This window comes from Protopterus annectens, chromosome 1.part0 (genome assembly GCF_019279795.1).
Source record: "Protopterus annectens isolate FY-2018-M chromosome 1.part0, PAN1.0, whole genome shotgun sequence".
NCBI lineage: Eukaryota > Metazoa > Chordata > Ceratodontiformes > Protopteridae > Protopterus > Protopterus annectens.
The window spans coordinates 699,226,471-699,238,606 of NC_056725.1; the positions used below are offsets into that span (position 1 = coordinate 699,226,471).

The 12,136-nt window shown below is 44.1% G+C and overlaps 1 protein-coding gene across 3 annotated transcripts in view; it reads left to right on the top strand.

Annotated features, from left to right (window-relative positions):
- Positions 1 to 12,136, top strand: part of SIPA1L3 (signal induced proliferation associated 1 like 3) — a 3,185,962-nt gene that overhangs the window by 2,083,939 nt on the left and 1,089,887 nt on the right. For all 3 annotated transcript variants that reach the window (XM_044062280.1, XM_044062270.1, XM_044062288.1), the window contains exon 14: positions 3,370 to 3,824. In XM_044062280.1, coding sequence (XP_043918215.1) covers positions 3,370 to 3,824 — 455 coding nt within the window. The remainder of the gene's footprint in view (positions 1 to 3,369; positions 3,825 to 12,136) is intronic.

Here is a 12,136-nt window from a genome sequence, read left to right on the forward strand (position 1 = left end):
CTATGCAGGTAAAAGTTGCACTCTCTAAAGCCCAAAACACAGCATCCATGGGGACCGGACAACATCCCGGGCTGCGTTTCACACGAACTTCAGAACGAACTGCCTCCCCACCTAGCACCATATTCAATCATGGCCTCAAGTCAGGCTTTGTGCCCACTGAATGGCACACAGCAACAGTTATCCCATTCCACAAAGGGGGTGCCACCACTGATCCCGAGAACTATCACCCTGTTAGCCTGACGAGCCTGGTCTGCAAGGCCATGGAACGTATCATCATGGAACTCATAAACAAAGACATTAGTAACCTCCAAACTCTGGACCCCACCCAATTCGGGTTTGTGAAAGGCAGATCTTGCCTCCTGAACCTGATCGACTTCTTTGAGGCAGTCACCAAAGCCGTAGACAAGGGTAAGGTGGTTCACACAGCCTGTCTTGACCTCGCCAAGGCTTTTGACACCATCCTCCATTCTGGAATTATAGCTAAACTCACTAAACTAGGTATAAATCCCTACATCACAAGATGGGTTGCCAACTGGCTGACTGACGGAACCCACACTGTAAAAGTTGCAGACTCCAAATCTGACTTCAAACCAATGACAAGTGGGGTACCACAGGGTTCAGTCCTGGAACCTCTCCTGCTTGATATCTACTTTTCTGAAGTACAGGCTAAAACAGAAGGCCTCTGGCTAATGAAGTTCGCAGATGACTGCAAACTAGAAGCCATAATCGAGTCCCCAAATGATGTGGACATCCTACAGAAGGGCCTCACTGAGACAGATGCTTGGTGTCAAAGTCATGGCCTGAAGCTCAATACCAAAAAGTGCACTGTCATCCCCTTTGGTAAAAACTATATCCATGAACTACCACATAGGCGGCAGTTTACTTAATGCTGAATGTGTGATAAGAGACCTTGGGACCCAGATGGACAGTAGTCTCTCCTTTGATAATCACATTGCCACAGTAGTCAGGAAATCCTTCTAAGTGGCGCACCTCATCACAAAAGGGTTCTTATCCCAGAAAAAAGAGGTCATTGTTCCCCTCTACTCGACACTCATTAGACCCATTATAGAGTGCAACACCCCTTTTGGCATGTACCTCACACGACATCTGCAGCAGCTGGAAAGGCCACAGAAGTACCTCACAAAGAGGATTACTGGCCTAAAACAGATGCCCTACACTGACCGTCTCAAAAAACTCCAGCTTTACAACGTAGCATATCGCCTACTCTGAGGTGATCTCTGCTTAACATATAAAGCTATGTCAAACTCAGAGCTGTTGGACATGATACACCTAAAGAAATCCCAATCCCTCTGAGCTACACACTCTAGGGACCTAAACCTTGTCACCACAATAAGATATGCTGGAGTGATAGATTTCTGTTACTCTGGAACAAGCTACCCATCTATGTCAAGCCAAGTTCCTCATTAGCACTCTTCAAGAAAAATCTTGATGAATGGATGGAAAATAGGAAATACACCTTGGGGATCACTTCTGTGGCTCTGCTCGACAGGGGTACAGGAAAATAACTTTCTTGGGTGGTGTAAGCCAAGGAGCCTTGTTGGCTAGGCTTACCTGTGAACCTAAGGACAGGAGTGTTTGATATGTCCCAACTACAATGTTAACTGACTGCCTGGATGATAGGGTTTTAATACCTTTTTGCCAGCTGTTTTCTGGGAATGTGCAGCAGGTACTAATGGAGGCAAGAAAGCCTGCTAGTAGAAAGTCATATAATAGCGAATGGAAAAGGTTTGCTAGTTGGTGCCAGGAACAATGTAATCAGCACCCATTCATGGCTAGTGTTTCTCTGGTTTTACAATGTTTGTGTGAGTTACTTTCCTATGGTCTGTCTTACTCCTCTGTCATAGTTCATTTGTCAGCCATTTCAGTATATCTGCCCATGAATCCCCTTCTTTCAAGGCATTCCTATGTCAAAATGCTTTGAAAAGGGTATTTCATAAGAGACTACCAAGAGAAACTGGTGGCTCCTCCTTGGGATCTTAATTTTGTGTTATAGAAGCTAACATTTGCTTTATTCTATTCTAGCTAATCTGGCTAGTTTGAGGTTCTTAAAACAGATAACAAATTTACTGTTTTCTGTGACGTCTGCAAGAAGAGTATGAGTTACAAGCTGTTATGGTGGATCAGACTTATCTCATTTTCCTCAGAGGCAGGGTCTCCTTGAGAACTAATCCTTCTATATGCCTAAAGTGATATCCGAGTTTACTGTAAGCCAAACTGTCCATCTTCCTGTGTTGTTCTTGCACCCCAAAATGAGGGAGAAAGGATATTTCATACCTTAATTGTCTACAGACATCTCAGGTGCTATCTTGGCAAAACAAAATCTTTCAGAACTTCCAATCTCTTGTTAATTTCTTGTTAAGGTAAGAAGAGGAGAAAACTTGTGTTAAAGCAGACAATTTTCAAGTGGTTGTCTCCAGTTATTAACTGTTGTTATTCCCACCACAACAACAAAACTATTGCAGACAGGACCAAGGAACATTCTACCAGGGCCTTGGCTTCAGCTGTGGCTGTTTGGAAAGAGTTGGACCCTGGACATATTCTGGAAAGAGCAACTTGATACCCAATGCATATTGCAATGCACTACAAGCTAGATTCCTTCTCCATTTCAGGGTTAGGCTTTGCTAGGACCAATCTCCCAGGGATGCTGGATCCTTCTCCTTCCACCTCGCAGTTGTTCTAAGCTATGGTAATCTGTCTGTATAGCTTACACTACTGCAGCAGTTATTAATATGAAGAACATAGTGCAGTTGTGTAACTAACGTTAGCATAACAGTAGATATTCACTGCTGCGGTAGCTGGATCCATCTTCTTTCCCTCTTGTTTTTGGTGCATTTTTTAGGCCTGAGTGTAGACATTTATTTTTTTTGCTGTTCCTCACAGTGTCCTGTCAGGGCTCAGCCTCCCTCTCTTAGCTGGCATTAAACCTCTGAAGAGCTTGGCGCACAAACCTATATTTTTAGTTAGCTCAGCTTGACATAACTGACGGTTTGGGGATGTGGAAGGAGCCCTCTGGGTTTAGAAGCTAGCCAGCTGTTATATCCTGTCCAGGATATAGCCATATAGCTTAGACTGCTGCAGCAGTAATCAGTTGAGCATCTGCCATTATTGTAAGTTTACTTACGCAAGTGTAATTTTTCAGTAGTGTCCAAGGGAGAAAATTTGGTCTAGTAATAGACAGAATCTAAGTCATTATCTTAGCTTGTAGACGTGTCTCCTTTTGTGAAAAAAGCAGCAAGCTGTAGCTTTGCAAGTTAAAATATGTTTGCTGTATTTGGCTAGTTAATAGTTGAAAGTTAAGGTACTACAGCGTAAGAATTAACCTTAACTCTATTATTTTGTTCTTTCAAGGGTGAAACCCAGTATTCAAGTCATTCCAGTAGCAATACTCTTTCAAGCAATGCTTCCAGTAGCCATAGTGATGACAGATGGTTTGACATGCCAAGTCGGATGGAGACTGAACAAGATCCAGTGACCAGGGGAGGTGTCAATGGCAGCAACACTGATGCAGCCATTTACAACCCTAGTCCTAATGTGAACAGCAAGCCTTTAAGACCATCTCATCCAAATGACAAGATGCAAAAAGTTATTAATGTGTCTACCACTTTCTCTGGGACTCCTGATCAAAGTGGACGGACTGCAGATTGGCCTGGATACATTACAGACAAGAGGAAGGAATCCTTGGCTTCATTAAATAACAGCAGCCAAAATAAGTTGTTCCGGTCAAAAATGTACACTACCAATATAAACTCTTCCCCTAGAGGCCTTCCTTCAAGCAGCAGTAGCGATATGCTTAAGGATTCAAGGTAATATTTTGCATTACAGAAGTAATCCAAAAAGGAACTGTAACTCCATGTTTAAGTACTGTCATGAAAGTATTAATAAATTTAAGAATTTTGCACTCTTGTTTCTTTAATGCTGATTTCTGATAAAATGGTGGATTTGTCAAATAGGTAAAATATGTGCAAAACTCATTTTTAATATTATTTGCATGCATAGATAAAATGTGCTCAGCTTACTTTTCTCTACTTCAGAGATACAACTTTGTTATAGTATATGAACATGCCTGTACACTGTAACATATGTAGATGCTGAAGTTTTCAAAGAGCTTTGTCTTGTTTGTACGACCTCCAGAGATAGTGTCTTTGAGTACATAGGCTTTGGAGACTACTGCCAGTAAAAGGATTTACTTGAGGTTCTCTTCTTTGGGAAAACTCCTTTGCACATGATGTTCTTCGTGTTTCACTGTTGCTGTCATCACATTTGGGTTATCTGCTTGCAGTAGCCCTCAGTCAGCCTGATTAACAAAGTCTTGGGTCCTGTGTCGGTTGCTGTCCCTTCTTCCAGTCATCAGGGGTATAAACACATGCAGCCAACGGCATTACATCAGTCTGTCTTGCCGTGCGGTGCCCAAAGCAGAAGCAGTTTGCAAGTGCCGGTCGATAGACTCCTGAAATTTTCGTTTTTGAGTTTCAGAACCGAAGTCTTCAGTTAAAAGCTAAGTACCCCGTTGGGGAAACTTTTTCTTGCTCTAAACTGATGTCAGTAAAAGTAAGTAATTGCATTACTTGTGGAAAGCAAATACCTCATAAAGATTTTCATTCATACTGTATTTCTTGCCTAGGCCCTGACCACGAAGTACCTCATTGTCAGATGTTCTTCGTTCCCCATTGCTGCAGTCCTAACTATTGGGTATAGTCCGCATCCAGTCGGCCCGAATACCAGAGTATAAGGCTGACGTCGGTCAGGGCGCATTAGACTGACGTCAGTACGTCAGGGTACTAATGCGCATGACCGACGTCATATCCTCAGTCTTTTTTGCCGCATGGTCCGATGCAGAAGCAGTTTTGCGAGTGCAGGTTGGCGTTCTGAAATATTTCCGAAACCGGAGTTTCAGACCGAAACAGAGTTGGCTAAGTACCCGTTGGGGAACATTTTGGTTTTTCTTGCCTCAGTATTTTACCGGATGTCAGAAAAAGTGAATAACTGTATTTCTTGTGGGAAACAGATACCTCATAGGGATTACCATACCTTGTGTATACCTTGTTTAGGGCCTGAGCACGACGTTGTTGGTTGCCGCTCTTGTGCTAGGTTTAACAAACGCACTATTAAGAGGAGGTTAGACTGTGCCAGGTTAGTGTTTGGGAAGCGTTGCAATTATAAAATGCCGTCGGATGCTCCGGCCCGCTTCGTCAAGAAGCGCAAGGACAAAACAGCGAAGCCTAGGGTTGATGAACCGGCAGTCCCGGACGTCGGTTCTTTAGAAGGCTCAGTGGAGCCAGAGGTTTTGCCAGGAGTTTCCATGGAGTCCCAGGCAGAAACTTTACTGTTACAGGATGTGCCTTCTCAGGAGGTAGGCCAGGCTGAGGGGCTTCTCAGGTGACTGTTCTTCCCTCTCTTCCCAAGGTAGTTAGAGCCTCTCCTTCTGTTGCCAAAACTTCTTTGAGAGGTAGGCCTAGTTCAGCTTCAGTGGGGGCTTCTCCTAGCATTTCGGTTCTGTACCTAAGAAACATATGCTTAAAATGGCAGAAGATTTGATTACTATGATTAGAGGTTCTATGCCCCGCCTGATAAGAGGCCTAGGGTGGAACCGAGTTTGATAGTTTTGAACAGTGTTCAGAGGCTTCAGAGTCTTCTGCGGAAGACTTGCAGGAGTATCCTACTTATTCTGATTCTGATGTGGATGATTCCACTCCTACAGCTTCTCCTCCTGAGGATTTCTCATTTTCAGAGACTCTGCATTCCATGAGGGAGCACTTTAAATGGGAAGGCCAGGATTACTCTGATTCCAGGAAAAGGCTTAGGGAATTCTTGTTTTTACCCCAGCATAGGCCCTTAGCTATTCCTCCTGTGTTGAATGTGGTGGAAGATGTTTTTGCAGAGGCTTCCTTGAACCCTGACTCTTTGCCTCCTGCTCCTGTTAAGCCTGATAGGTATTATAGGGTGCCCGAAGCTCATAAGTATTTGTTTAAGAGTCCTAGGGCGGACCCAGAAACTATTTCTCAAGGGCCTAAGGGTGTTAAAGCTTCTGTGGTTAAAAATCCTGTTCCCACTGATAAAGAGGCAAGGGCTTTGGATAGGTGGGGAAAGAAAGTGTATACTTCTTCCACTCTAGCCATGAGAGCATTGAATTGTCAGTTTCACATGCTAAAATATCAGAATTATCTCCTTTCACAATTGAAATCTAAGGTGGATGCTTTGGCGGAAGGTATTGAGTGTAAAGAGTTGCTGGATTTGGTTCATGTGTCTGAACAAGTGGGTAAGCATTCTTTGCAATGTGGTTTTGATGCTGTACAGGCCTCCTCGAGGGTGGCTGCTACTAGTTCTGTTCTTCGCAGGCATGCCTGGTTGAAGGATCAGAATTTAGCTGAGCATGTTAAGACAAGGATTTTGGATGCTCCTTTACAGTCTGATGTGTTGTTTGGATCGCCTGTGGAAGCAGTTTTAAAGAAAATGGAGGACAAAGCTAAGTCTATGCAAACTGTTAAAGATTTTTGCAGGTGCAGCCACCAAGTTTAGTAGAAATTGGCCTGCTAAGGGGTGGACATATCCTGCTTATGATTCCCAGTCTAGGGGTAGGTCTAGACGTGGTAGGGGCAGGGCTCAAGGTTCTTTTAGGCCTAGAACAGGAGTTCACCTGCTCAGACTTCTGGTGAGGGCAGGGGTCAGTCCTTTCGTAAACAGACCCAATGACCTGTCTTTTCAGCTGCCAGTAGATTCCCGTCTGGCAGCTCCTTTGGGAGGAAGACTGTCTCTTTTCAAAGAAAATTGGGATTTAATTACTCAAGACAAATGGGTGTTGGATATCATTCACCACGGTTACAGGTTTTATTTCCATACAATGCCCCCTTTCAAAGGCATGCCAGACGTTCCTCCTCCACAAAGAAAAGAGGCTCACAAGCAAGTTTCTCAGTTACTCCAGATAGGGGCCATTCAGCCAGTCCCTGTATCAGAAAGGGGCCTAGGATTTTATTCTCGCCTGTTCCTAGTACCAAAGAAGGGGAACACGTGGAGACCAATTTTGGATTTATCTCTCCTCAACACTTTTCTGGACATTCCCAAGTTCAAGATGTTGACGTTACAACAGCTTTTACCTCTGCTGGGCAAAGATCACTGGATGGTAACTTTAGATCTCAAGGAAGCTTACCTTCATGTGCCTATAAGGCTAAGTTGCAGGAAGTATCTGCGGTTTCGAGCTGGAAGTTCTCATTATCAGTTCTCTGCATTGCCCTTTGGCTTATCTACTGCGCCCAGAGTATTCACAAAGGTTCTGGCTCCAGTGATAGCTTACTTCAGGCTTCAAGGAATTCAAATCTATCCTTACTTGGACGACTGCCTGATTCTGGCTCAAGAAAAGGAAGACCTTCTACAGCATCTGGAACATGTCATAGCAGTGCTAAGATGCCTAGGGTATTCTGTGAACGAAATAAAGTCCAGTCTAGTACCCTCTCAAGACATGTGCTTTCTGGGTGTGAGACTGAATACAGCAGCCCAGATGGCCTTTTAACCCCGGACAAACAAAAGAGTCTATCACTTTACTTCCATCAACTATCTCATCAGTCCGTGCTGACTGCAAGGACAGTCCTTCAAGCATTAGGGTTCATGGCATCTTGTATTCTGGTGCTTCCCAATGCCAAACTGCATATGAGGAAGCTACAATGGTATCTCAAAAATGTATGGACACAGCACTGCCAGGATTTGGACACTGTCATTCCAATAATACCTTGCCTTCAAAAAGAATTTTTGTGGTGGGCTCAGGAATGTCACCTAAACAAGGGACTCTCTGTGACCCGGCCAGAGGCGAGTCAGATTTTAACGACAGATGCCTCGGACATTGCTTGGGAGCTCATCTAAATGGAAAGTGGATACAAGACAAGTGGCCTGCCAGACTACAGCATCTACATATCAACATGAAGGAGATGTTAGCAGTCCAGTTTGCATTAATGGCTTTCAAGGAGTTACTTCTTCCAGGGCAGGTGTTGATTCTAACAGACAACACAACTGTCATGTGGTACATCAACAAGCAAGGGGAACACATTCTTATCCTTTATGCAGGCAAGCAATGATTTTATGGGAGACTGCGCTAAGCTTGCAACTAACTCTTCAGGCAAGGTTTCTGCCGGAGCACAGAACTCCTTAGCAGATGTGTTAAGCAGACAAATCATGGATCCCCACGAGTGGAAACTGGATCTTCATGTATTTCAAAATTGACAGTGTCATGGGGAACTCCAGACATAGATCTGTTCGCTTCTCCGCTAAACCACCAGCTGCCACAGTATTGCACAAAGGGGTTTCATCACACAGCTTGGAAAGTGGATGCTCTGTCTTTCAGTTGGAAAAACCTTCATGTGTATGCCTTTCCTCCTCTGCCTCTTCTTCCAAAGGTACTATTAAAGGTCAGGCAAGACAGGCCAAGGATGATTTTGATAGCTCCAGATTGGCCTCGGCAACACTGGTACCCACTACTACGGAGTCTGGTAAGGAAGCCTCCATGGCCTTTACCTCTGATTCCTCATCTGTTATCTCAGAAGGATGGTCATCTGCTCAATGTCAAGCTTCACTCTCTTCATCTAACAGCCTGGCATCTTCTGTGTTGAAACACAGCAGGTCTCAACTTCCTCAACAAGTTTTAAATGTGATTATGGAAGCTAGAAGACCTAGTACAAGGAAAGTGTACGCAGAAAAATGGAAGAGATTTTTATTTTGGAGTACAGCAAAGAATTTGCAGGTTTCTGAGCCTAATTTGAGTGTGGCTCTTCAATACCTTACTGGACAAAGGTTTGTCCTTCTCTTCCATTAAGATTCATGCTGCAGCAATTTCAGCTCACTATGATTGTGACCCACCATTGTTTTCGCATCCTTTGTTCAAGCAGTTTCTTAGAGGGGCAAAGAATATAAGACCCCCACGTAGAGCTCCTACTCCTGCTTGGGATCTCAATTTTGTGTTGGAAAAACTTACTCTACAACCTTTTGAGCCTGCGGCTACGGCTGAATTGAAACACTTGTCATGGAAGACTGCTTTTCTGTTGGCTATTACTTCTGCAAGAAGGGTGTCTGAGTTGCAGGCCCTTATGGCAGTAGAGCCATTTTTTATTTTCCATAAGGATAGGGTATCATTACGTACTAATCCTTCCTTTATGCCTAAGGTGGTTTCTAGTGTGGCTTTAAACCAAACTATTCATTTGCCTACTTTTTATGCAGACCCCCAAAATAAAGGGGAAAAGATTTTGCACACTTTAGATGTACACAGGCAATTGCGTTATTATTTAAGCAGGACTAAGGATTTTAGGCAGTCTCAGCAGTTGTTTGTTTCTTTTGCTTTGAATTCACAGGGCAAGCCTGTGTCAAAACAAACTATTTCTAGGTGGATTGGCTTTTGCATTGCATTTTGTTATTCCCATCATGGCAAGGAGATTCCAGCTGGGATTAGGCCTCATTCCACTAGGGCTACTGCCACTTCAACAGCATTTCTAAGGGGGGTGGCAACTAAGGATATTTTGGAAGCAGCTACTTGGAGTTCAGTGCATACTTTCTCTAAGCATTATCACCTTCCTATCTACTCTAAGTCTAGGGCTGGTTTTGCCACAGCTGTTTTGCAAGGCATGTTGTCAGCTCCTGCTTCTTTATGATTTGCCAGCCTCCCTTACCTCTGCTTTGGGATTCTACCCAATAGTTAGGACTGCAGCAATGGGGAACGAAGAACATAGTACAGTTTTGTACCTACCATAAATGTAGATGTTCGAGGATCCCATTGCTGCAGTCCAATTTACCCTCCCTCCTTCCCCTCTGTGTTTAGGGGTGGTTGTGTAGGTGAGGTTACATGCTTATATTATTTGTATATATTGTACATATTTTTGGTGCAGGTATTTTGGGCCTTGTCTTTTTAGGATCTTCTGACATCTGGGGCAAGAAAAGACTGAGGATATGACGTCGGTCATGCGCATTAGTACACTGACGTCAGTCTAATGCGCCCTGACCGACGTCAGCCTTATACTCTGGTATTCGGGCCGACTGGATGCGGACTATACCCAATAGTTAGGACTGCAGCAATGGGATCCTCGAACATCTACATTTATGGTAGGTACAAAACTGTACTTTTTGTGCCTTATTTAAACCACGGACTATCCATCGTCAGTATATTTACATTTCTAAATATTTTGGTGCTCGGTTCTATTATCCCGATATGTCTTCGGTAAGCCATCTGACTATAGACATTCCTAAAAAACACAAAGATAAACACAGAGACAGGCAGCCGAGGTCCAAAGCTGCTGACAGTGCTTCTCCTAAGCCAGTCACCAGTTCGACGGTACTCAGTGAGGCGCTTTCGCAGCCCCTGATACCTGCTACTTCAGATTCGCAGGCCTCTACTGAGACCCATTCGGAGTCATGCCGCGAGATGCTTCAACTGTGGAACCTGCGGAAGTCTCTACCTTGGATGGGTCCAGAGCCGCTGTGCAGGCACCGGCTTCTGACGGTGTATTCAGGCCTACTGACTTGCGTATTAAACCGACTCCGTCTTCTTCTTCAAGGCCTAAAACTCGAACCATGCCTAGAAAACTGACGCCCAGATCACATGGCCAGGCCTCTCTGCCTAAAAAACAAATGATAAGAATGGCTGAAGACCTTATTACTTTAATCAGGGGAAGCCAACCTTCCCCCTCTTAAGAGAGCTAGGACTGAGCTTGCTTATGATACTTCTGATCAGGACTCTGAATTTTCTATTTTCTCTGATGACCAGGATTTACCCTTATCTACCTATGAAGATTCTGATGCTGAGGACTCTATTCCCTCTCCACCCCCCTCCCACCCCCCAGAGGATTTGTCTTTTGGTGAAACCTTGCATATACCCTCAAGGAGCATTTTTGTTGGGAAAGTCAGGATTTCTCTGATTCTAAAAAGAGGCTTAGGGAATTTCTTACTCCTGCCCCAGCACAGGCCCTTAGCCATACCTCCTGTACTAGACATTGTTGATGATGCCTTTTCGGAATCTAGCTTGGCCCCTGACTCTTTACCTCCTGCTCTCAGAAACAGAAAACCTGATAGATATTACAGAGTCCCTGACTCTCACAAGTTCATTTTTAAAACTCCTACTGCAGTTCCTGAGACCATTTCATAGGGACCCAAGGGCATTAAAGCTACTACTGCCAAGAATCCTACCCCCTCTGATAGAGACTCCAGGGCACTGGATAGATGGGGTAAGAAGGGTATACACTTCTGCAACTTTGGCCATTAGGGCTTTAAACTGCCAGTTTCATATGTTAAAGTATCAGCAGCATATTACTGGATTGCTTAAACAGAAAATGATGTTGATTCCTGATTGTGCTGAAAATAATGCCTTACAGGATTTACTGCATTCAGCTGAACAAGTTGAAAAACATACCTTGCAATGTGGTTTTGATTCTCTAGAGGCATCTTGCAGGGCTGCTGTAACTGGGTCTGTACTTAGAAGGCATGCTTGGCTTAAGGAGCAATCCTTGTCAGATCATGTTAAAGCAAAATTACTGGATGCTCCCTTAAACCAGGACCGCCTGTTTGGCAACAAGGCAGAAGAAGTTCTTAAAAAATGGTGGAAAAAGCTAAATCTATGCAAACTGTTAAAAGATTTTTTTTTTACAAGTACAACCTCCAAGGTTTATTAGGCATTGGCCTTCCAAGAATTGGTCTTTTCTTGCCTCTTCCAGACCTTCTCAGTCCAAACCCAGAGCCAGCAGACCTCCTAGGCTTCAGTCTCAGGGTACGCACTGGACTAAGCAGTGGGGGGCCTCCACTTCCAAATCTGGGAGTAATAAAACTCCCCCGTATGGTAAGCTGCCTCAATGATTTCTTTTTAAAACTGCCAAGCACTCCTCAACTGACTGCCCCTTTGGGGGGAAAGATTGCTCTTCATGCAAAGAACTGGGAACTCATTACCCAGGACAAATGGGTTTTAAATAGTGTCCCAGGGATACAGATTTCACTTCCATACATTACCAACACCAAGCCGGTGGCCATATCTACCCCCAAATCAGTGGGCAGAGACCCTAAAGCAAGTATCTTCTCTTTTAAGCATGGGGGCTATTCAATTGGTACCAGAAGAGGAAAAGGGACAAAGTTTCTACTTGAGACTTTTCCTTGTACC